We start from the raw sequence: 25,619 nt of genomic DNA on the forward strand, positions 1-25,619 counted from the left end.
GAGGAAAGGTGTTGAACAACAAAACGAGTGAGTGTTAAAAATAAAGAGAAAACCTTGAGAACAAAAATGAAAATAAATGAATAACCACCAGAAGAGCACACTGTTTTCAAAAGGGAACAACCCGGAATTCCTTACATCGTGTTACTACGCAGTGGTGGGAAGGTGCTCTGACATTAAGCAGTTAACAAGTTGAATTTTAATTCAACGAGGAGGGTCACAAAACAACAGAAGTGACCGGAGGCTGCTTTGATCATCTGTGCTGAATCTAAGGCTTAAAGAATGAGGTTTTAAAAATTCTGAGGCAGCACTGGGCCAGATGGGAAAGGGGTCTTTCCCCATACCCTAAGAGCATAATAAAGTATTCTGCACTGCAGTTACTCTAGTATTCATGTATTTCCCTACAAAGGCTAAACTCAAGGCCTCTATAGTGTTTAGAAATTTTGAAAATCCACAGTTTTGGAAGTTTTTCTTATGAGTAGAGCAATTAATTTCATAGGTAAGATTTAACTCTACCTTAAAATTCTGATGTCCTTCCAATGTATCTTTCAAATTGAAAAAAATGAATGCCAATAAACATTATAAGGAGAATAACTTATATGTTAGATTTTTTAAAGTTCACAGACTTTACCCACTCCCCAAGAACTTGTTCATCCATTGACTGTTGAACTCTATTTAGTAGTAGGATGAATAGATGGGTTGACACCATCACAAATAGCTCAGCAGCCAGTGTTGTTCTATATCCTGATGTTGTAAACATTAAGAACAACAAACATTGGGCTATTAGCAATGGGACTATGGCACCTACCAAACTCCAGGATATACTGATGGGCTTCATCCACATAGCGAATGAGTTGTTGGAGGAAACTGTAGGCAAATCGTTTCTCAATAGAAGGCGTGTCCAGTTCCAGGTCCTTAAATCCTCTGGAACAGCAAAAATGAAATAGGGAAAGCAATTTGTACAAGCCTCTTAGAAGGTAAAATTGTGTGTGTGTGTGTGTGTGTGTGTGTGTGTGTGTGTGTACATATCCATACATGTTTATATATAAGTTTATATATACATATAAATTTTCAAGTTTATCTAATGTTATTGTAGCTCAAGGAAAAAGTAAGATTTAACCTATAAAGAATATTTTACATATGATATAAAGCTTCAGTGAGTAACTCTCTTATTATGCAACAAAATGTTGCATTTACAAAAACAGAGTGTGATTTTTTGCCTGGGGATTTTGCCTAAATGATGGATAGTGATTTAATATATGTAGCAAAAGGAACTCAGTTAGGTGGTACACAGCTAGGGGTGTAAATGTTTCTGATGTGTGTATTTTGAACATATTAAACAGTATCTCAAAGGTGTAAACAGATCATTGAATTCATTTTCAGCTTTAAATATGATGGAGATATTTAAATATTCACCCTCATGAAAAGAGTGTGTAATTAGGATATGTGTACTTTTACCTAGATACAGCATATCCATTGATCTGCAAGAACTTGAGGATGTCCTGTGCTTTTTCTCTATCCTTGGCTTTCTCTTTGGCTGTCAGTGTATCATAGGGCACCAGCAGAGGGTGGTTACCTCCTCCTAAGAGTATGTCAGGACAAGAACACAGCATAGTAATTTGAAAATAATCTGAGATGAGACACAGATATATAATTGGACCACACTAGAAAACTTTTCACATCCTTTAATAATACACAGAGCATATAAGACTCTTCTGCCTCTATTGCCTTTAATGTTTCAATTAATTCAGAAAAACTACTCAAAGAAAGGCTGTGCATATGCCTTCTAAGAGGTAGTTAAAACATGAACATGCATGCATTTGTAATACTGAGTGACAATAATATCTGCATTCGCCAACGAGAGAGAAGCAGCTGTATTCTTTTCTGTGTTCAAAGCAATTCTGAATGTGGAGAGTGGAAATAAATGCTAAATCGTACTTAGCAGGATTTAGAAAAGTTATAAAGCATGTTTCAGGGGTTAGGCTTCATTTGCTGCCCCACAGAGAGAAGAGTAAAAGTCTTAAATATGGGCCGGGCGCGGTGGCTCAAGCCTGTAATCCCAGCACTCTGGGAGGCCGAGACGGGCGGATCACGAGGTCAGGAGATCGAGACCATCCTGGCTAACACGGTGAAACCCCGTCTCTACTAAAAATACAAAAACTAGCCGGGCGAGGTGGCGGGCGCCTGTAGTCCCAGCTACTCGGGAGGCTGAGGCAGGAGAATGGCGGAAACCCGGGAGGCGGAGCTTGCAGTGAGCTGAGATCCGGCCACTGCACTCCAGTCCGGGCGACAGAGCGAGACTCCGCCTCAAAAAAAAAAAAAAAAAAAAAAGTCTTAAATATGGAATTTTTATTATATCTCTCAGATCAGAGAGTACTTCATAGTCACATTATTTATAAATATACAAAACCACATATAGATGTGCTACATTAAAAGTGGATCACTCTTAAGTGTCTAATACTTGACATTAAGACCTGGGGGCAAGTACCTTTTAGCAAGAGTCTAGATTTCTAATATACTCATCCTGATAATACTTACTAAAGTAGTCTTTCTTTCAGATTAAAAAATTCTAGAAAATATGTAAATTAAAAAAACTAATATGGAGAAAAACCTTTCTAAAAATTATAAATTATGTAAAAATTTTGGTTAAAATTTTGCAAAAATTAGAAAAATATTTTAAAATGCACTGTTAATTTCAGATGTAAAGATCTGGTACAAAGAATGCTATTAAAACAGCAGCAAACTGAATAGCATGGTATGCCTCACATTTAACATCCGTAAAACATGTATGATAATAGATATTGTGTGGGAGGCTGAGCTACCCTGAAATACAACTGCTAAGGGAATTCCAGGAAGAATAATTGAGAATAAATATTGTTTGAATTATAACAACATATAGTCTATGAAATCAGTTTCCAATATAGTTTAGCCAGGAGCTACTGCAACAATGACAAATGTTGAATTTGCCCTACACAATAAACAAGCAAGCAAAGGAAGAAATGTCTGCTTCCCCAGTGCTGGCTTTGACTGAGAGTGCCATCTGCAGACATGCAATCGCCCACTGAACTTTAATACCATTAGGTGACACTGTGCTATCATACATGCAAGGCGTTGGTCAAAAACTACAGAGCTAACAAATACTAACCACACTAAGGAATTCAGGTACTCCACAGTATATTAACAATATCAAGCACAATGCAGCTGTCAGAAGACAACGACAACAAACACTCGTGAATAGCAAGAGGGTATAGAATTTGTTACTAAGTTTAGTAGAAACCAAATTTGACTTTTGTCCTAATCAAAGATGTAATTTAACAGGACACTTAATAAGGATACTATAATTAACAACAATTTGTTCTATATTCTCAAATAGCTACAAGAGCAGATTTTGAATGCTCCCAACATGAAGAAATATAAATGTTTGAGGTGATGGATATGCTAATTACCCTGATTTGAACATTACACGTTGCATATATGTATGCAAATATCACACTGTAAGTCATATAGACAATTATGTATCGGTTAAAAATAAAAGCAAAAATCTTTTTAAAATCAAGCATCGAATTCCATCACCCTAGTTTAATCAACCATCACCTAGTTCAAACTCCATTACTGCATTTAGTCCTAGAGAATGCTATTAATTTGGCAACTTAATTTGTAATCAGTGATTTGGGGGTCCACATACCAATAAGTTATTGTGGGGGAGGTGGGGAGAGAAAGAGAGAGACACAGAAAGAGGTCTATAATTTTAAAATCCTAAGAACGCAAAGTACCCACTAACTCGGTAACTCTTCTCACCCTATTCGACCTCCACTGAACTAGAAGGTGAAGGGATTTGAAAGCCTGCCAGGTGACTGAAATCCACGTCCTCACTGTGCCTCTAACTAGCAGTGTGACCATGGACATTTACCTTGCACTTCCACCCTCATCTTTCCCATTTATGATATGGGTGTAGACATCTCATGCTGAAGGAAACCAGCTCCTTGGAGAGGCAAATTAATGAGCAGTAATTCTGAGGATATTACCACACATACTAGCACGGACTCATGAACCCTACAGGGTGAAAAAATGCTTGACACCAGTGAGCTGTCTGTGGCTTAACAACAGATGACCATGGTACAAAATACTTGAAGTGCCAGTGGGAAAATAACATTTTTACTAATTTGGGATCACTAATCATACTTTTTGGACTTACACTCCTTTATTTCTATTAACTCCTTATGGCATCTGATTTTCCCTCAGACTTTTCGAGATTCCAAAAGAGCACTGAAGATCAGATGACTAAGGCAAGCAAAGAGGCATTTTTCTCCTGATTTTCCTAAAGCAGATTCATCTTCTCTGCACAGATGCAGGGATGATAAAAGAGAAGAGAAAGGGTGAAAGCAAAACTGGGCAGCTTTGGCCCTGATTCTTTTAGTGTTTTTGACTTCTCATTTCTATTTCTCTCTCTCTCTCTCTCTCTCTCACACACACACACACACACACACAGACACCAAGACATCGGGTGGTGACAGATTCCTCCCCCCTACCTCTTACCGGCAGTGGGAGTAGAACTGGCAGGATGCAACTGCCTACAACTGTTGGCTATAAAGATCCTCCTCACTATTAATGTCCCCGAGTGAGAAAACAACTTTGAAAAAAAGACACATGTAGTTTCTGCTCTGAAACTGGCCACAGTCTGTAACCTATCTCCTATTCCCAAGACTCACTTCTCTGGTTTGCTAATCTCAATAACCTAAAAGCCAGGATCCGGGATTGCATATTTCAACACCTTTCCCGCTGGTCTGCCGTTTTGGTTCTAAACAAGTTCCTCTTCTAAAATGAAATCCATATGTGCAGTAAGAGAATTAAAGACAGCGAGAACTAATTTCCCCTACCTCACCACTTAGTGTGCTGCAACTAGGTTAGTTGCCCAACTACAGAATATAAATTTGAGCCAATACAAGTTGTATGCAGAAGTATGGGTGTGCCATTTACTAGTGGTATGACTTAAAGAAAACATCAATCTGGCTCAGAAATTTAAATAATGATGATTTTCTATCATGCTTATTTAGAAAAGCATATAGGTTGTGTATATCTAATCTGAAAATCTGAAATCCAAATGTTCCAAAATCAGAAACTCTTTGAGTGTCTACATGATGCTCAAAGGAAACACTTATTGGAGCATTAAAAATTTTGGATTTCGGATTTGGGATGCTGAACCCATATATTTACTGCAAATATTTTAAAAATCTGAAAAAATCTCAACTTTCAAACAGTTTGGGTTCCAAACATTTTGGATAAGGGATAATCAACTTGTAATAAAATAGCTGCTTATTATTTTTAATTTTAACTCTACTACAGTGACTGAAACATAGTTTAAAAAAAGGAACAGATACTTTTTCATGTAATCCGCTCATGTAACAAGCAGTGATTTTGTTTATCAGTTATGTGGGCAATGCCCTGTCAAGAATTTCACAAAACAAAACTCTATGACTCATTTGCCATCCATCCATTCATCCATGCACCCATGAGCCAAACAATGAATTAATCATTCATTTAACAAACATTTATGGAGTGGTTTTAGAATACAGGCATATTATCCTTGAACAGCATTTTGAAATAGGCAATTTAAAAATGTGAAATCTTCTCTTTTCCTCTCTGTGACCAACCCTAATTTGTGTTACTCTGTTTCCTAGTGCTTGGTGCCAGGTACCATCCTTCCATATCACAGTTTTACTTTTCACCATGAAATATCCCCACTTTCAAAATCTTCTCCCCTTCTACATTTTTACCTAGTCAAATAAACAAAAAGTAGAAGATTTATTGACACCTGTAACTATACAATAAGGATTACAAAAGAAATAAATGTTGTGGCCCTGAGCTTGAAAATAATATATTCCTATTGGGGAAAGAAAACCATATAGGAAGTCATTAACAACAGCGCATATGCACACATACACACACACACCCCACATTATAAACAATATGTGTATAGACTAATGGCAAACAAATAATGTTGAAAGATATCATCAGTGTAGCATACATTAAATTGAAGAAAATATTTATGCAAATAAATTTTAAAAGACTTGAGAAATACCTAAGAGAACATTAGGTCATTTAGCATTTGAATTAAAAAAAAAAACGGGAAAAGTGCAAGCAAAAGCATCTAAAAGACAGTAACATAGCTAGACTAGACGAAAGAGGCTGAGACAGGAAATAAAAAGGGGTGAAATACGAGATATTTAAGTTGGGGAAGAGAGTCAGGGAGGGAAGTCTAAGTCATTCATAGAACAAATCAGATATCAGGATGAGAAGTATAGAAATCGATAAGCTAAAACGGGTAAAAGAAAGCTGCCAAAATTCTGAGACACAAGAAAATATATACTAGCTGCTAGGAAATTACAGCATTTCCACCTTCAATCTGTTACAGGCACATTTAAACCATTCTAATTTTAAAAAGTTATAATAAGCTCTTGTGTTAAAAAGACGACTTCATCTATATATTCATGTGATTGAACTATGATTGTTTTTTAATGCACGTTTTTAGAAAATGTTACCTTTGGACTCCAACTCCATTTTCTTTTTCTTTGCCCATATATTGTGGTAGTTCTCAGCCATCATTTCTGCCATAGCCTTAAAACGAAAATATGTATTACTTCAATAAGTAAAAAAGGATAACATTGCTTTTTAATATGTAATATTAGATGCCTTAAAGGAATAACTAATACAGTATTAGTGCTATGATACCCTTAAAAGATAATCACACCCTCTTCTTTAGAATCTGAATCCCAGTGAATTGTAAGGATTTGCAATATGACACAGTAACAAAATAGCAGATGAGAATGGTCACTGTTATTCATCATGTTTGAAGACATTGATTCAATCACGAAACCAAAATAGCTACGGACTTCAGGAAAAAAAAAATTTTATTTACAAGTTCTTGTTTTAATTTCCAAAGCCTTAAAAATGACCTAAACCTTCTTAAACATGAATGTGGAGAATGTCAGATGGACAGTTAAAGATTTGATTTCTAAATCAATCTCTGTCCAAACTAGGTGAGAGATCTTAGATTAGCCAAGTTAATCTTTCTGTGACCTTTTGGGTTTTGATTAAGTAAGATTCTTTTTACATTTGATTTTCAAGTTTACCGTGTCATTTTAAGACATTCATACGGGAGCAATAACAAATGGCAAACAAAACAATTTAACAATATGTAAATTTTATATTTTCATCCTTATTTCTCTTGGAACAATACAGTTACCAACAATGCTAATATGTTATTTGAATACCAAATTGACCTATTAAGTTTATGTCTCAAGGTAATACATTTTATCTTACTTTCAAATCTGCTATTTCAAAGTAGGTTCCTTGGTGACAAAAAAGAACAGAGGAGACTAGGAATGGAGCAATAAGGATTGCAAATGCAATCAATTTCTCAGGAAAAACTTAAAGTGGCCCTTGCGCAGAGCATTATTAACTATTTACTTTCTTCTCACACACAACTATTTAACATAGAAATTTTTAAATGGCTATTATCTTTAAGGAAAATATATTATATGGCTGAAACACCCTAGAAAAAGTTGTTTCAAATTTTCTTTTTTTTTTTCTCTCTTTGAGAGGGAGTCTCACTCTGTCACTCAGGCTGGAGTGCAGTGGTGTGATCTCGGCTCAGTGCAACCTCTGCCTCCCAGGTCCAAGCGATTCTCCTGCCTCAGACTCCCAAGTAGCTGGGACTATAGGTGTGTGCCACCACACCCAGCTATCAATTTTGATAGTACTAAAACATTAGAGTATATCATCTATAAATTCCGTGGATCCATTATAGGATCACCACATTCAAATAAACCACACTGCGAAATAGATGCAGGAAAGTATTATGTGATGCTTCTTAAAAATTACATTTCGAGACTATGTTTAAAAGTTAACAGTACTTACATGCAGGTCTCTAGATAGGGTAACATTGCTCATGTCAATGGCCCGGGGACTGTAACCATGGGCAGCGTCTACAGAAACCTAGATCATTTGTGTGAAAAAATAGTGCCTCATTAAAAACCTTGTGAAGAGAGACTTAAATTATACTTTAAAAATATAACACAAACTTCCAAACGTAGTGTTTCCTCAGACAAAACTGGCAAGTTTCTTTACGAAAGGATGTGGTAAACACATCTCGCACATTAAAATTATATTTGGGTGTCTGAAAACGGTTTATGATTGACAATCCTGAAAATTAACTATCAGAATTTAACATATGGTGCCATGAATCCAAAATTCTGAAACATTATCTTATGCAGGGGACCATTACATTTTTGAGTTTCTTACACATCCAAAATGGCGGCAATGAAATTTACTCTTCCTCAAGCAAGTGAGAGCTCATCAAAGATGTCAATATTTACGAATGTCTTCATGAGTCAAATGTTAGAATCAAGTATAACCAACTTTTAAATTATAATAGTATATCATATGGTATTCAATAATGCACTTGGAAATCCTCGAGGAAGAGACTTCTTTAATTTCTGAATTAAAGCTTTTAAAAAATGAAATATATCTCTTCATCAATTTTAAGGAAGTTTCACTACCATTCTGGGCACTTACCTCCTTCCAACCAATGGCATATTATGTGAAAGTGTACCACAGAAATGAGCTGTGGTTCCTGCTTATAAATCTAAAACTATACCGTGATATATTTCATCATCGTGTATATTCTCTTATTAAAAATGCATAAACAAAAAACAAACTAAAAACAAAATGAAAATATAGCTCATTATCATGTTTGTAAAATAAAAGTGAGTGTAACATATGCTATAATTAATAACAGGCTCATGAGTGATACTTCACTTACGGGTCAGATTTGACGGCACCCTGGCTTCTGTGCTTTCATCATGAGGACACTGTTCAAACCTTGTTTAAACGAGGCAAACACCAAACTGGAATAAATCCAGCTTTTTCTGTACCTCGCTTCTGTTTTCTGAGCATCACTTCCCTTTTTGTCTATAAATGTTATCCGGCCACATGGCAGTCCCTCCCGGACTCTCACTGAACCTGTCCTGGTTCCAGGGACTGCCACTGGTTCTTTGCTCAGTTAAACTCTGTTATATTTAATTTGTCTGAAGATTTTCTTTTAATATGTTAAATACACCACCTGCCTCAAAGGCTGGTAGGAAATGAGGTAATGGATTAACGGATTTAAAACCCGTAGCAAAGTGCCTGACACAAAAGAATGGATCAGGGATTTTAGTAAATGGCTATTTTCACTGCTAGTATACTATCATTACCACTACCAGTAACATGGCTACCATCAACACCATAGTTCCCATACAATTGTAGTGAGGAGTGGGTGAACATATTTGGGAGTCATAATTTTGCCTACCACAACATACAAAATCAAAGTCATTATTCTCTGCTTGCTGTCCCCAGCACTCCTATGGTCTTTACTTCACCTAACATGGCTATCAACTTGGGGACACAAGCTAGAATCCAGGGAATCACCTCAGATTATTCCCCTTCATCATCATGTCAGTGTCCCCACCCAAATCTCATCTTGAATTGTAGCCCCCATAATTCCATCCTGTTGTGGGGGGTACCCAGTGGGAGATAACTGAATCATGGGGGTGCTCTCCCCCATACTGTTCTCGTGGTAGGGAATAAGTCTCACAAGATCTGGTGGTTTTATAAGGGGAGACCCCCTTTCACTTGGCTCCTCATTCTTCTCTTGTCTGCTGCCATGTGAGATGTGCCTTTCACCTCCCACCATGATTGTGTGGTCTCTCCAACCACATGGAACTGTGAGTCAATTAAACCTCCTCCTTTGTAAATTGCCCAGTTTCAGGTGTGTCCTTATCAGCAGCGTAAACACAGACTAATATACTCCCCTTCATCTATTATCATGTATCAGCCACAAAATTCTGTGTACCTCAAAAATATCCCTGGGACATACCATGGCGTTCTGTTTCCACTGTCTCTGCTCTAATTCAGACACAACATTTTTTGGTTTTTGTTGTTTTTCTGGGATGTCTACAACATCCCCCTAAGGAGTCTATCTTTCTGCCTTCAGTCTCATCCTTCTCTAACTCATTCTCCATTTTGTTGTCAGAATTACATTTCCAAACTATTTATTTTGTTCTTCCCTAAGCAATGTCTTCTCCACTGTACAGCAAAAATATGTGGGCACGGGCTGGGCTTTATTAATATCCCCAGCATCTGACACATACCATCTCTCATTAATGTTAAGATTATAAAATGATTCCCAATCTCACAGATATTAAAATAGGGCAAGTGTATGTCTTAAAACTGATGACAAATTATATTAGACTTTCTGCAAATTTTATTGATAGCAATAACTCTATAAGTCTATTTGTTCATAAATAGATTTCCCACTATTTAATCTCCCCTTAAACCACTTTCCTTATATAACTGAAATTTACAAGTTTTTCACTTTAAGTTCTTGAGGCCAGTTTTAATAATGTAGGTAAATATTTGCTTATTTAGGGGCAGATTCTTTTTATGCTTTTAATTGCCTGTTTTCCTTCTTCAGATACACAGAAATCAGAAGACTGGCCAGGTCTTGTACAATTTCAGGTTCCCTGGACTATGCACCATCTTGGAGCCAGGGGATTTAACATTCATACTAATCTTATTAGCATTAACAACAGCAGTAGCAACTACCAGGTGTGTGGTCATTGGGACACACAGATTATCTCATTTTATCTTCAGAACAACTCTGAACAGTAGGAATTACTTTTTACCATTTTAAAATGAGAGAAAAGAGGCTCAAGAGAAATTAAATAATTTTAAAAGTCATAAACTATATTATGTAGATAGCAAACAGCAGCATCAAATTTTGAAAGTGATTCTAACACCAAAGCACTTATCCAAGTCCTTAAGATGGTCCCCAGTGTCCTATAGGACCTGGCCCCTGAGACCACTGTACCCTCATGTTACTCACTGGATTCCAGCCTCGCTCACTTCCTTATCTCCCAAACACTCCCACCTTAGCACATGTGCAATGTTTGGGACATTCTTCCTCCAAATCTGTGTAACTCCCTCAACTCTTTCAGGTTTTTATTCAATTTACCTTCTGATGAAATCTACCTGAAAGCTCCATATTAAAATTGCAACTCACCTCCAAACACCTTCCAAATCTCCCTCTTGCACTCCCAATTTGCCTTTCCATGCTGTTTTCTTTTCTCACGATATTTATCATACTCTATCATAGCATAGCTAGAACTTGTTTTTCTGAAGACAGGGTCTCTCTTACACTGTTACCTAGGCTGAAGTCAAGTGACACAAACACAATTCACTGCAGCCTCAACCTCCTGGCTTTATTCAATCCTCCCACCTCAGCCTCCTGAGTAGTTGGGATTACAGGTGTGCGCCATGCAACCACACCTGACTAGTTTTTCTATTTTTTGTAGAGATGTTGTTTCGCCATATTACCCAGGCTGCTTTCAAACTCCTGGGCTCAAGCAATCCCCCTGCCTTAGCCTCCCATAGTGCTGGGATTGCAGGCATGAGCCACCATGCCTGGCCTTTCTATCCGTTGTTTATTTCCCCCATTAGAATGTAAGCTCCTGGACAGCAGAGATTTTTGTCCATTTTGTCACTGATGTATCTGAAAAGCTTAGGACAATGCAGCATACATAATGGGTGCTCAATAAATATCTGCTGAAGGAATGAATGCATCATCCCTCTATCCTATCCTGTATTTTAGTTCTAGATAAGTAACACGTTCCAAAAATTTCATTCTAATCTCCCTTCCCCTTCCAGGGTGTAAGCTTATTTTTTCATTTGTTTTAAATAGTTTTTATCCTACATTTGTAGTACTGAAAAATGGGTATGAGGTAAGGCATTGGAATTTGGGAGTAAATAAGTAATTGTTGAAAACCTGTGGGATATGCCTGAGATTGTCAGAAATGTTCTTTGCTGTTGACTTTAGTATCCCTACTAAGGAAGGGGTAAAAACCTACCCAGTTAACCCCTCTCCATTCAACTTCTTGTAACTTTTATCAGCTCTTATATACCCTATTGTATATTCCGTCGAGTTGATACTGGTGTTATTCATACCCTTATGTTTGCCTTACATGTGCAACTTCTAAAGCCCTAAGTGGGCGGTAATTTTCCTGAAATCAGGATTCGTGTCTTCCTCTGGTATTCATGGCAAACAAAGGACATTCATCAGGTTATTGATCCACATAAAGATAATAAGGACAAAAATTATGGTTCACCCATATTGAAATATATGCCAGTTATTCTTTTAAGTGATCAATAAGCATCATAACAAGAACACTCACAACATTCTTTCAAAGCAGAGACTCATACCAGCTTCATTTTAAAGATGAGAAAACTGCAGCATACAGAGGTTAACCAGTTTACCCAAGCTCACATAACTAGCTAGGTACTCAGGGGTGAGACCAGAATGTCAACCCAGGCTGGCTGTGCCAGACACTGTCATTAACCACCTGTACATCCCTGAGGGAGTGCTGAGCACCAGTAAGAAAAAAAAAGCTGAGGCATTCAGGGTCAGAATCACATCTACACATGATCTTCACTCATCCATTTACATTCCTTATATAAAATGATGCTATGAAGTGTTCCTTTAGTCAGAAGAGTTTATACATGATAGAAAATTGCTTAATAATCACATAAGAAATCAGTAACAGAAAAAAGACAAAGAAGTTTAACAAGATGATAGCTGGAAAACAAAAAGCTATAAGGCAAGTAACGGAGAAATGACAATCTATGTTAACATTTGAAATAATATTGGTTTATGCTTAAAGAACCTTTGGGCGAAAATAATGGCAAGAGTTATACATAGATTTGTGGCCTTCAGTGTATATGGCTCCCCATTTCTGAGGCTGACAGAATTATTCTTTCTTTCCCACCTACAGGCCAAAGTGCTACAAACACAAATATACTTTTTCATAACACTAATGAAATGCTCTCAATAAATGCTCTCAACAGAAATACTGACATAACGATAGGAAGAATAAGAGTTTCACATTCAACGAGGCAAACAGAGATCAAGTACCCAAAGGTACATTTCTAGAAAGCAGCACTACTAGGATTTAAGCCCAAGTGGTGAAATTCCATAGCCCTTCCTCTTACCTTACAAACTGTGCCTCTGGCACAAGCATCACCTAATATTTTGAAATCACATTCGAGATTTAAGAATAATTTTCAAAAATCACATGTCACTGTAAAAATCACTAAGACACGAGAGATGGTTCCACGGGTTAATAGGATCTATTAAGGGCTTACCACTAGAACAAAAAGGAGAAAGGGAAAGAGGGTGATATAAAATATATATGATTTTAAATTAGAGTACATAATTTTTGCTATTAAGAGCAGTGGAAGAATCTCCCTTATTTTTCATGAAGCTTAAAGTCATCTGCATTTGCAGTAATTTCTTATTTCTTATCTGCCTTACAGAATAATTTTTAAAAATCATCCCTTTCTCTACATTGTGTGGTGCCTTGTACATACCACTAGTCTCACCCTTTCTGTACCATGTTGTAGTAGATTTAACTTGACCTTATCTAATGCTATTTTATGACTTTTAGGATTACAATTGTCTTGCTATCTTTGTATTCTCATTACCTAGTACGTATTTTGTGCTCAGCATTTGTTGAAACAGATTAAAATAAAAGCTATTTTACTTAGAAAAGTGTAAAGAAACAAAAAATAGATAAAACACACTTTTATAGTTTCCATCCATATATGATACATCCCAAAGACAATTTAATGTAAAATATGCCCAAATCAGAACTCAATTTATTTAAAAGTATATTTCATCCCTTGTAAGTTGGATTCCTAGGTATTTTATTCTCTTTGAAGCTATTGTGAATGGGAGTTCATTCATGATTTGGCTCTCTGTTTGTCTGTTACTGCTGTATAAGAATGTGATTTTTGCACACTCATTTTGTATCCTGAGACTTTGCTGAAGTTGCTTATCAGCTTAAGGAGATTTGGGGCTGAGACAATGGGGTTTTCTAAATATACAATCATGTCATCTCCAAACAGGGACAATTTGACTTCTTTTCCTAACTGAATATCCTTTATTTCTTTCTCTTGCCTGATTGCCCTGACCAGAACTTCCAACACTATGTTGAATAGGAGTGGTGAGAGAGGGCATCCCTGTCTTGTGCCAGTTTTCAAAGGGAATGTTTCCAGTTTTTGCCCATTCAGTATGATATTGGCTGTGAGTCTGTCATAAGTAGCTCTTATTATTTTGAGATGCGTTCCATCAATACTGAAAATAAAAGAGGACACAAACAAATGGAAGAACATACCATGCCCATGGATAGGAAGAATCAATATTGTGAAAATGGCCATACTGCCCAAGGTTTTTTATAGATTCAATGCCATCCCCATTAAGCTACCAATGACTTCCTTCACAGAATTGGAAAAAACTGCTTTAAAGTTCACATGGAACCAAAAAAGACCCTGCATTGCCAAGACAATCCTAAGCCAAAAGAACAAAGCTGGAGGCATCACGCTACCTGACTTCAAACTATACTACAAGGCTACAGTAACCAAAACAGCATGGTACTGGTACCACAACAGAGATATAGACCAATGGAACAGAACAGAGCCCTCAGAAATAATACCACACATCTACAGCCATCTGATCTTTGACAAACCTGAGAAAAACAAGAAATGGGGAAAAGATTCCCTATTTAATAAATGGTGCTGGGAAAATTGGCTAGCCATAAGTAGAAAGCTGAAACTGGATCCTTTCCTTACTCCTTATACGAAAATTAATTCAAGATAGATTAGAGACTTAAATGTTAGACCTAAAACCATAAAAACCTAGAAGAAAACCTAGGTAATACCCTCAGGACATAGGCATAGGCAAGGACTTCATGTCTAAAACACCAAAAGCAACGGCAACAAAAGCCAAAATTGACAAATGGGATCTAATTAAACTAAAGAGCTTCCGCACAGCAAAAGAAACTACCATCACAGTGAACAGGCAACCTACGGAATGGGAGAAGATTTTTGCAATCTATTCATCTGACAAAGGGTTAATATCCAGAACCTATAAAGAACTCAAACAAATATACAAGAAAAAAGCAAACAACCCCATCAAAAAGTGGGCAAAGGATTTGAACAGACACTTCTCAAAAGAAGACATTCATACAGCCAACAGATACATGAAAAAATGCTCATCATCACTCACCATCAGAGAAATGCAAATCAAAACCACAATGAGATACCATCTCACACCAGTTAGAATGGCAATCATTAAAAAATCAGGAAACAACAGGTGCTGGAGAGGATGTGGAGAAATAGGAACACTTTTACACTGTTGGTGGGATTGTAAACTAGTTCAACCATTGTGGAAAACAGTGTGGCGATTCCTCAAGGATCTAGAACTAGAAATACCGTTTGACCCATGACCTTGTGACTAAATGTTAATGGGTGGCATTTGGTGTCCACCCTGAACCCCAGCTTTTCCACATCAAGGCTGTGCCTTATTCTTGCCACCTTGAGCACCAAAGACCTATGGGTAGAGTCTTGCTTGTTGGTTGAACTCCCGTGACATGGTCCAGTAGCAACATCTTCTGTGAATTCTTGCTCTGCCTGTGTGGCTGTATACCTGCCCTCTGCAGACAGGAGCACCCCTGTGCGTTCTAGATCTGGATCATGACTGTCTGAACATCCTACTCTTTCCTAAGAACCAACCCTCAGATCCCACTGGAAATGAGAAGAAAGCTTTATAGACAAACCAACTGTAGCAAATGAACATGATGTGCTGTTTCCATTAGGAAAACTTCAGGACCTTACAACTGAGTACTTCTTCTTCTTCTTTTTTAAATGTTTTATTATACTTTAAGTTCTGGGGTACTTGTGCAGAATGTGCAGGTTTGTTACATAGGTATACACGTGCCATGGTGGTTTGCTGCACCCATCAACCCGTCACCTACATTAGGTATTTCTCTTAATGCTCTCCCTCCCCTAGCTCCCCACCCCACGACAGGTCCTGGTGTGTGATGTTCCCCTCCCTGTGTCCATGTGTTCTCATTGTTCAACTCCCACTTATGAGTGAGAACTTGTGGTGTTTGGTTTTCTGCTCCTGTGTTAGTTTGCTGAGAATGATGGTTTAAAGCTTCACCCATGTCCTACAGCTGGTTACTTCTTCTATACTAGCCAGAAAACGGAAGGCTTGTACGTAAAGTCCAGTAACTTAATCATCATTTAACCTCCCTTGAAACTAAAGAAAAGGTAATATAGCTTTTTTCTCTCCCTTCTAAATTTTGTGACTCTTCAGAATTTTCAAATTATTTTTTAAGAAAAACCCAATAATTAAACTTAACAAAATTATTTAGTCCATAACATAAACAGTTGATTCATCACCGTGATGAATTCTTACCTGGCTTGTCTGAGAAATGCGGCGAGTCCGGTTGTAAAGGGCCATGCTGTCTCCCTCCCGAGTTCTTTCAATTCTCCAGCCCCAAGCCAGCATCGTTTTTAAAGATTCTTTGATTGGCCAGCGATAAATTTCTTTTTCCTAGAGAAGAAAAAACAAAAAACAACAGATATATTATGAATGTAAATAAAAACGTTAAGTAACGCTTTGCTTTTGAATAGACTGCCTTCACTTTTTAAAAATTTGATGCGCATAGCTTATTTAAAAATAAAAAAGGAAAGTAAAATTCTAAAAGCAGAGTGTGAGCAGAGATCTAGTTTTACTAATGTTACTAAGAGGGATCCTCACTTTGTTCACTATATAGCATCAATTTCCTTTAGCGGACCTGGTTCCTAGGACCTAATACAGAAACTACAAAGGAGAGACACAGAACAAAAGGACAGCTTATGTAATATACAAGTGACTCACAATGAAGTGAAATCCTTTTCACTTCATTTGTCAAGGTACGCATTTTTTTCCCCAAAGAAGTCAAATATATGAAAACCTATATATTATAAGCACATTATTACTTTGTCATCACTCATCAAGAAACTCTTAAGTATGATAAGAAGATTTTTTAAAGTACTTTAAAATATGGAAGAGAAATAAAAATCAAAAAGGAAAAGAAAAATGTTAAGGAGAGAAGAGAATAAACACAGAAATGCTGACAGAAAATAAGAATGGAGAGGAAAAGACAAAATAGAAGAAGGTTTTTTAAAATGGGGCCTTTGGAAGAAAAAATACCAACTTTAAAATAAAGAAGTCATTTTAATATAAAAACATGTAACAAAGAAAAATATTTTCCAAAAGAATAAAAACTTTACAAACTAAAACAAACAAAAAATCCTCACCTTTTCAGACAATAGCTTATATGGCTTCATTAATGGTTGAACCTTAGAAGAGTCTGAATATATTTCTCCATAAATCCATCCATTTGCCAACTAAAAAAAAGGGCAAACATTAAAAATTGTTTTACATGTGTTAATTTTAGAGGGTGTAGATATACAGGTGTTTAAGTGCATGTTTGATAAAATAAACCTAAAATGAACTAAAGTAAGGGTTAAGATTGAAATTTTATCCAGCATAAGTCACTATAAAGATACCCATCCTAATCAATGTTATTTTCTTTTATTTTAAATTTCAGATTCAGGGAGTAAATGTACAGCTTTGTTGCATGGATATATTGCATGATGTATTTTCAGTAATCATCTGGAACAAGTCTTTTTATCCAGAGACTAGAAGCGCCCAATCTTCCTTAAACAGACCAAGGTCTTGTCATTGTGCCAATAAGCATTCCCACAGGAGGAGGCTAGAGGGATGCATGGTCCCAAGGATATCTATTCTGACCCATCTTGGGACCCCACCTGTGAAGTGTAAATAAAAAACATGCATTTTAAATAGGAAAACTAGAGTATGCATCTCAGAGTCTTCTCTGAATAATGCCACCTGTTTTATCCATTCTTTCATCAAATTTTCTCTCAACACATTCATTCCATATTATTTTGCCCATTTGTACATATCACCATTTCCCTATATCATTTCTTGTCTGCCTACAGAGTCTGAGTAATTAGACTGGAATACCTTCCTGTAATATTCCTCTCCATCACCAACTCCACCCACTCAGTACTTAGTGGAGTTTTTATGTAAGATAGATCCTTACTGACTTACGTAGTAAATCGGTTACTGAATGAAGAACCAGATACTTATCAAAACCTGCAAAAAAGGGTTTCTTAGAGGGACTGAAAGACTGACTGGCCAGGGCAATGTCTGAAACTCAATATGACATCTCTAGCATGATGATCTTGATTTGTTATGAAGCATACACATCCTCTGGAAGCAGCCTTTGGTGTCTGATTTTCATTTTACCAAATCAATATACGAATATTTTAGGTTCTTGAACCATCTCAACTCAATTCCTCTGATGAACCTACTTTATCCTCTGTCAAGTTTAGACTGAGCTCAACTTAAATGTGAATATTCAGGCATAAGATTTCCGTTAGAAAATCTCATAATATGTAGAAATTATCTCATAGATGCAGCTACTTTAGTATTCTCATTTGTGTTGTTTTTCTTGAAAACACACAAAAAAGTCACCTGGCCAATGTAATCTATTTTTAGTAAACTGCAGATCTAGTTGGTAGTAAGAAATACAACAGAAGAATAGAAAAGGTAAATAATTGTTAAATCCTGATTAAGAATTTTCAAGATTTTATCTGATATAGAACTATACCTAAAACCTGGCCAGGCATGGTGGCTCATGCCTGTAATCTCAGCAGTTTGGAAGGCTGAGGCTGGCTGAACAACTGCTTGAGGCCAACAGTTGGAGACCAGCCTGGGCAACATAGCAAGATCTCATCTCTATAAAAAATATTAACAATTAGCCAGGTATGGTGGTGTGCACCTGTAGTCCCAACTATTCAGGAGGTTGAGGCAGGAGGATCGCATCCCAGTAGTTCCAGGATGCAGTGAAGTATGATCACACCACTGCACTCCAGCCTGGGCGACAGAGCAGGACTCAAAAAATAAACCCAAAAAACCTACATATAAAACCAAAGTTTCCTTAAAAGGTGAATTCTCAACGGGGGTCACCATTTCCTCCTGAAGCCCTTGGTGATTATTGCTTTTTACTCCGATAAACAACATACGTTATAGAAACTACATTTATGATGTAATTAATAGATCTTTTGAAAGCTTAAAATAGTGCTTCTTCATAAGTGTATCATATTTGTGTTAATGATAGAGCTAGCTAAATATTATATTATTATATAAGCTAATTGTAATGAAGTATTTTTTCCTAATTTAGATCAAGTTCTCATTTTAAAAGAGAAAGCTGTCATGGCCAGAAGTATTTGAACAGTGACCAGTCATTAATAATGACTACTGAAGAAGAATGTAATTCTCTTTTTACCTTGTCCATTGACCATTTGTCATGGGAGTGTTCTGCATATTTGTTAATGAAGTATTCCAACTTCTCAGGAATTGTAATACTATGAGAGAAGTAAAGACAAAGGAGCTTGATTTTCACAGAATTCACAGGAATCATATTAATCATTTACTCACAGCTTTTGAATGCTTATATCTCATTCAGTTTTAACTGTTAAACACTACTTTTAACAAAGAATTACATTTTTCTATTTTCAGAACAATATAAGAAAAGTCAAGCAGATAATGTTCTATCTGCTCATCTTATATTGATTCATAGTTTATGTGCTAACATAACAAATTAAATATCATAAAACTATAATAACAATTATTATTAAATATATAAATTGAAATAATTAAAATACATTCAAAGATTAGGACAATAGATTACACAACAAAGAAAAAACAAGCACTAAATTTAGTAGTGATGTGTTAAAATTTTTAAATATTCATGGTCCACAAATAACGCTGTAAACGTTACTAGTATTAACTATAGGGAAAATAATTAACTCCTGCTTTTTGTTAATATTTACTCTTGACTCCTTTTGTGTTTAAATGAATATTTAGTTCCTTGATGTTGAGGACATGCAAATGATGACCAAGTCTGATGGTAAATCTAAGGCTTAAAACGTATCTATGAATGGAAAATCAAATATATATATATAATTCTATTCATTAATGAATATATCTTATTAAAGTATTAACTTTGAGAACACAATTCTACATAAAATCTAGTATAAGATGGTTTGTTGTTTTCCAGCAGTTAACGGTAATTGAACTATAAGACATACACATACCTAAGAAGCAATATACAAAAAATTGTACTCATCTAGAAATCATTGATATCACCACGTAAACCTGTATCTGTTAAGAAGTCCCCAAAGGGGCAAGCCTAGGTAAATTAATATCCATGCCCACACTTATTAATTAATTGGATTTAATGAACCAACACCAAAACCATGACATTGTTCTGATATTTAAAAATCTCAGATTAGATCATATGTTAGCAAACCACAAACTTACCCATGTAGGAATGTGAACATGTGATATATTGGTTTACTTACTTCGGAGGAGATACAAAAGATCAATCACATAAGCCAAATACTGGGGGATGGGGGAAAGGGTCTTTTCTCACAGGACTGTCATCAAAGACCAAACATGCAAATTTAAGGCATTATCAAACTAACGGCATACCACTCAGGTTGAAATTCTGATCTGGTTATGGAAGCTAAATCAGCTGGGGGCCACTCAGAAGCCTCAAAGTTGAACTCCCAAGCAAATTCAGAAGCCGTGGATAAGAACTACCAAGTGTCTACCTTGCTAAAACTGATCTTGCTGAGCACCATGGAATCAGTAAGATAATGTGGCATGAAGAGGCAGCTTTCCTTGCACATGGAGAACCATGGTCCTACTTAAAAACAGTAACAACAACAACAAAATGCTCAGACTTCAAACACCTGAAGTTCCCAAACATCCTATCTGTAGAACAATTTTTGCAACTAAGTACATGTAACAAGTTTCATAATGTTAAAGAATGTTGTTTCATCTTTAGTTTTGGTTGTCAAACTGCATTCTAACTGCATGCTGAATTTTCCATAAAAATTCTCATTCGATATTCCCTTCCATCTCGTGCTGTGTTTTATCAAGCTGAACATCAGCTGTTAACCCTGGACCTTGCTGAGATGTAGTGATGGGTGAAGGGATTCCCTTGCCACTCACAGAAACAGCTTTGCAGTGCATGCTGGGAATATCCTAAGTAAAAGATGTTATATAGAGGTTGATTCGTAGTTACTAATAAACATTTAGGGTAATGTTTCAACTAAAAATATAACTGACAGACTTTCTTAATTCTATTGTAGATATTACATATACAGAGTCTTGATTGTGTTAAGAATATCCTCGAAGGTATATCTTATCTATTTCTGATATGAGTATAATCATTATTATTATTATTATTACTATTATTATTATCATTTTATAAAGTAAAAGGACCCCTATTAAAAGGATACCAATTCAAAGGGGACATGTATTAGAGAAAGTTCACTTTAGTACCTTATTCAATTTCAGACTTCACACATCATTTACAATAAAAATCTGCTGCAATAGAAAGAGTCCATACTTTGAGGTATCAACAGGTTGTGGGTTAAAGTTCCCTTCAGAATCCATTGATGACTGTTTTTCCATCATACTGACATAATTTGACTCCATGTAGTCTGGAGGCAAAGCTCCCGCAACTGCACTCAGGCAAGGCAGTGCCAGTTTGAAAAGCTCTTGCTCATATTTCTGGGAAAAATGGAGGACCAAAAAAGAAATTACTATATAGCAAAAGTTCTCAGCATGATCATCAGGGCTACAGAAGGTTGCAGAAGAAAATGTGAATTACCCTGGGCTAACTGAACTCTCTGATAATTCTTTTTCTAGAAAATGAAACACAGAACCTAAAACCCCATCAAACATAAAAGAAGCTGCAGCTAGATTTACAAACATAAAAGAAGCTGCAGCAGTTTCAGTTTAAGGAGAATAAAATCTTTGACTCTCCAACACATTGGAAATGAAGTAAACTTTAATATCGTCAATGTGTAAAATATCGTTACAAGATAAACATAATTTCAGTCAATAGGGACTACATTCCTTATAGTTAGTTATAGATAATTCCTGTATATTATAATGAGTATACATGAAAAATACAGAAAGCATAACATTCTAGAGAGTGAGAAATTTTAACCAATCCATGTTGCATTATAAAGGTTTGAAAAATAAAATTCTGAGCTGGAAAAGAAATTCTATAGCAAACTATCACAAGAAGAGAAAACCAAACACCGCATGTTCTCACTCATAGGTGGGAACTGAACAATGAGATCACTTGGACTCGGGAAGGGGAACATCACACACTGGGGCCTATCACGGGGAGGGGGGAGGAGGGAGGGATTGCATTGGGGAGTTATACATGATATAAACGTTATGCACATGTACCCTAGAACTTAAAGTATAATAAAAATAAATAAATAAATAAATAAATAAAAGAAAGTATGCATGATAAAAATTTATAAGAAGAGGTATTTGAGTATTAAGTTAAATTTATATTTATAGATATTTCTAAAAAATAAAAGTAATAATTTAAATTATTTCACTTTAAATGTTCAATGTTAAATAAATGTAAATGATTCTAAAAAATACTTACACATTATTTTAAAAGGACTCAGTTTACCAAAGGAAATTCAGTAAGAAAAAGTATTAAAGTGTTGCTACCAAATGTAATTGCAGACAAATATTCCTCTATTATGTAGCAAACTTGTGGTTATACTACTCCAATCATCTAATAATGTCAATCTGGGAATTCAAACTAATTTTGATTAATTTAAGCGTGAACATACAAAACTTTTGTTCTGCCTTTTCTCTAAGATCAACACCTGCCAGCTATCTGAAAATATATGAACTATTCATTATAAATTTTGCAACTATAAGGGAATGCCATATATGCAATGCAACATTGAGTGAAGGTATCTAAAGCTCCATAGCAGCAAAGCTGGAGACTTTAGCAGGGAACCGGGATATTACAATTACATAAGATTTCATGTTTTATATTTTTGTATTGGATATAATTTCTTTGGCCTTTATAAGATTGGAGATGGGACTAGGGAGAGTCTGAGTCCAAATGCACCAGAAACTTATCAACCCTGCGTGTAATTTCCTGAACTGCTTAGCCATTTTACATTCAGAAACAGTGTTACGATCACAAGGAAAATGCTACCATAATGATTAAGAAAAATAAATATAAATTGCATTTTCAACATTTATTATGAAATTGAGAAAAGAGAAAAAATAAAGCCGTATGTGTCTTGGTTAGCAAAGACAGTATTCAACTAGGAATACTATCTTACTAAGAATGTGTGGCTTTGTGCCATTTTACTGATACAAACAAACCCACAAAATATTAAATTACCTTTTGAGACAGGGCATCAAAAATGCCCCAGAACAACTTTCTTGATAAATGAAGTTCTTCTTCTGAGGCAGCACCAAAGTTTCCCCACCCTCCAGGCAGGCAGTAATATTTCCAGCATCTTTCATAATGATTTGTCAGCAGCTATGTGGGAAAACAATTATAAAAGCAATGAGCTATCAAAACCTTTTGGGTTTTTTTTTTTTCATTTCTCCTCATATGACACTGTAATGCTACATTATAAGGTCAACTGAAGTGAAATTGCTCAATCCCATGTAAACTCTCTTGGAGAATACTACCACCGTGTATACTATGTGTGATAGTTAATATTGAGGGTCAACTTGACTGGATTGAAGGATGCAGAGTATTGATCCTGGGTGTGTCTGTGAGGGTGTTGACAAAGGAGATTAACATTTGAGTTAGTGGGTGGATAGGGAGAGACAGACCCACCCTCAATTTAGGTGGGCACCATCTAATCAGCTGCCAACAGGGCTAGGATCAAAGCAGGCAGAAGAATGTGGAAGGACTGGACTTGCTGAGTCTTCTGGCCTTCATCTTTCTCCTGTGCTGGGTGCTTCCTGCCCTGGAACATCAGACACCAAGTTCTTCAGCTTTTAGACTTTTGGACCTACGCCAGTGATTTACCAGGGGCTCTTGGGTCTTTGGCCACAGACTGAAGGCTGCACTGTTGGCTTCCCTATGTTTAAGGTTTTGGAACCTGGACTGGCTTCCTGGCCCCTCGACTTGCAGATGGTCTATTGTGGGACTTCACCTGGTGACTGTGTGAGCCAGCACTCCTTAATAAACTCCCCTTCATATATACATCTATTCCATTAGTTCTGCCCCTTTAGAGAACCCCGACTGATACACTATGTCTCTTTCAAATTTAACACTGATTACAATATGAGGACCAAACGCCCAATTTTACAAATAACTATATCTTGTACAGCATTCTTTATGAGGTTGTTTGGATTCTACGTATCCCTGAGTTCTACATTAATCATTTACTTATAATTTTATGAATTGTTATTAATATCTTGCAATCCACATGTAAAACGAAGGGACTGATGTCAGGATGGCCCAGAAGCACAATAAAGGAACTATACATCTGTGATTCTTTTTGCTCCGTCTCTGCCTCCCTGTGGCTTGCCTCAATACTTAATTCTCCAAGTCAATTTCCAAAACTGCTCTACTTGGATCACTTCTTTGTCTACATTTCTTTGGGGGTTACGGATGCAATTTATTACTTTACTGATTGTCTACACTGCTCCTTGCATTTTCACCTATGCATGTTGCTTGTTTAGAACTAACTGGAATGTCAAGGACAAGCAGAGAATCTTTCAATTATTTGGTAGTTCTTTGGATAATTTATTTTTGATCTATATTTGTCAGATTAATAAACTGATCTATATGACTATACATATTTCGACTCTTTCCTATATCTAAGGAAGAAAATATATTGTAAGAATTACTGTTATTGATGTGGGCTGAATGTCTTATTGTTAAAATATTAAAACTCATTTACTTTTCCTTTCAGTTACAAAAAAATGAACACATCCACATATCCACATAATTTAGGAGTCACAAATGATGAAATATTGAGATCTAATATGCTTGGCTTAACACTGACATATCTCTAATGTAAAAGAGTTTTATTGCATACGGGTAACAGCATGAGACTGTATCTTTTTCCATGAATTTTCCAGCATATTTGTATCAAAAAATTTTGCAAGACAAGGACCATTTTAGATGACAAAAAACATAAAAGCAGAATTTTTAGCAAGGATATAATTTATTTTACCTAATTCACTAATGTATCTAGATTTATTAAACCAAAGTCAGTTTTCACAGAGAAAGATTACTTTTGCTAAATATCCAGGATGCTTACTGTAACAACTCCATATAGACTCTTCATATCTCATACTTCTTCAGCACTAGTACTGGGTAGCCATTGGGGAAAAAATAATGCTACTGGATGGCAGTACAGAGTGGTCATCTATTAAAAAATCCATCACATTACTATATAACTCTGATGCAAACACCATATTCTATATTGTGAGTCTAGATTATGATATTAAAGGACAAGAAAACATTCCCAACTCAGTAAGATAGAATGAGACTTGATCCTGAACAGAACAATAAATTTAGAAAAAATACCAGTGATTTTTCTATACTGTGTGACAAACTATAATTGCATATACAGAGAGGTTATCTTTGAACCCTATGAAGTGACATTTGGAGCCTGTCATGTGATTATTAACTTAGAAAATGTTGTCTTTAAAGCCTGGTCTTTATCCCTCGAGGTTTCTAATAATATTTTAGGCCAGGCCTATTACCATGTTTTCCAACTTAAGAATATCTTGGCTTATATTT

The 25,619-nt window shown here is 36.1% G+C and overlaps 1 protein-coding gene across 8 annotated transcripts in view; it reads right to left on the minus strand.

The window, feature by feature from the left end:
- Positions 1 to 25,619, minus strand: part of RYR2 (ryanodine receptor 2) — an 805,689-nt gene that overhangs the window by 159,868 nt on the left and 620,202 nt on the right. For all 8 annotated transcript variants that reach the window (XM_033200167.1, XM_033200166.1, XM_033200162.1 and 5 more), the window contains exons 52-60: positions 23,250 to 23,390; positions 21,426 to 21,589; positions 19,293 to 19,371; positions 17,236 to 17,325; positions 16,349 to 16,486; positions 7,915 to 7,992; positions 6,537 to 6,612; positions 1,456 to 1,579; positions 806 to 921 (exon numbers count right to left, since the gene is read on the minus strand). In XM_033200167.1, coding sequence (XP_033056058.1) covers positions 806 to 921; positions 1,456 to 1,579; positions 6,537 to 6,612; positions 7,915 to 7,992; positions 16,349 to 16,486; positions 17,236 to 17,325; positions 19,293 to 19,371; positions 21,426 to 21,589; positions 23,250 to 23,390 — 1,006 coding nt within the window. The remainder of the gene's footprint in view (positions 1 to 805; positions 922 to 1,455; positions 1,580 to 6,536; positions 6,613 to 7,914; positions 7,993 to 16,348; positions 16,487 to 17,235; positions 17,326 to 19,292; positions 19,372 to 21,425; positions 21,590 to 23,249; positions 23,391 to 25,619) is intronic.

The sequence above is a fragment of the Trachypithecus francoisi genome, unplaced genomic scaffold (genome assembly GCF_009764315.1).
Source record: "Trachypithecus francoisi isolate TF-2019V2 unplaced genomic scaffold, Tfra_2.0 Lachesis_group5, whole genome shotgun sequence".
Taxonomy (NCBI): domain Eukaryota; kingdom Metazoa; phylum Chordata; class Mammalia; order Primates; family Cercopithecidae; genus Trachypithecus; species Trachypithecus francoisi.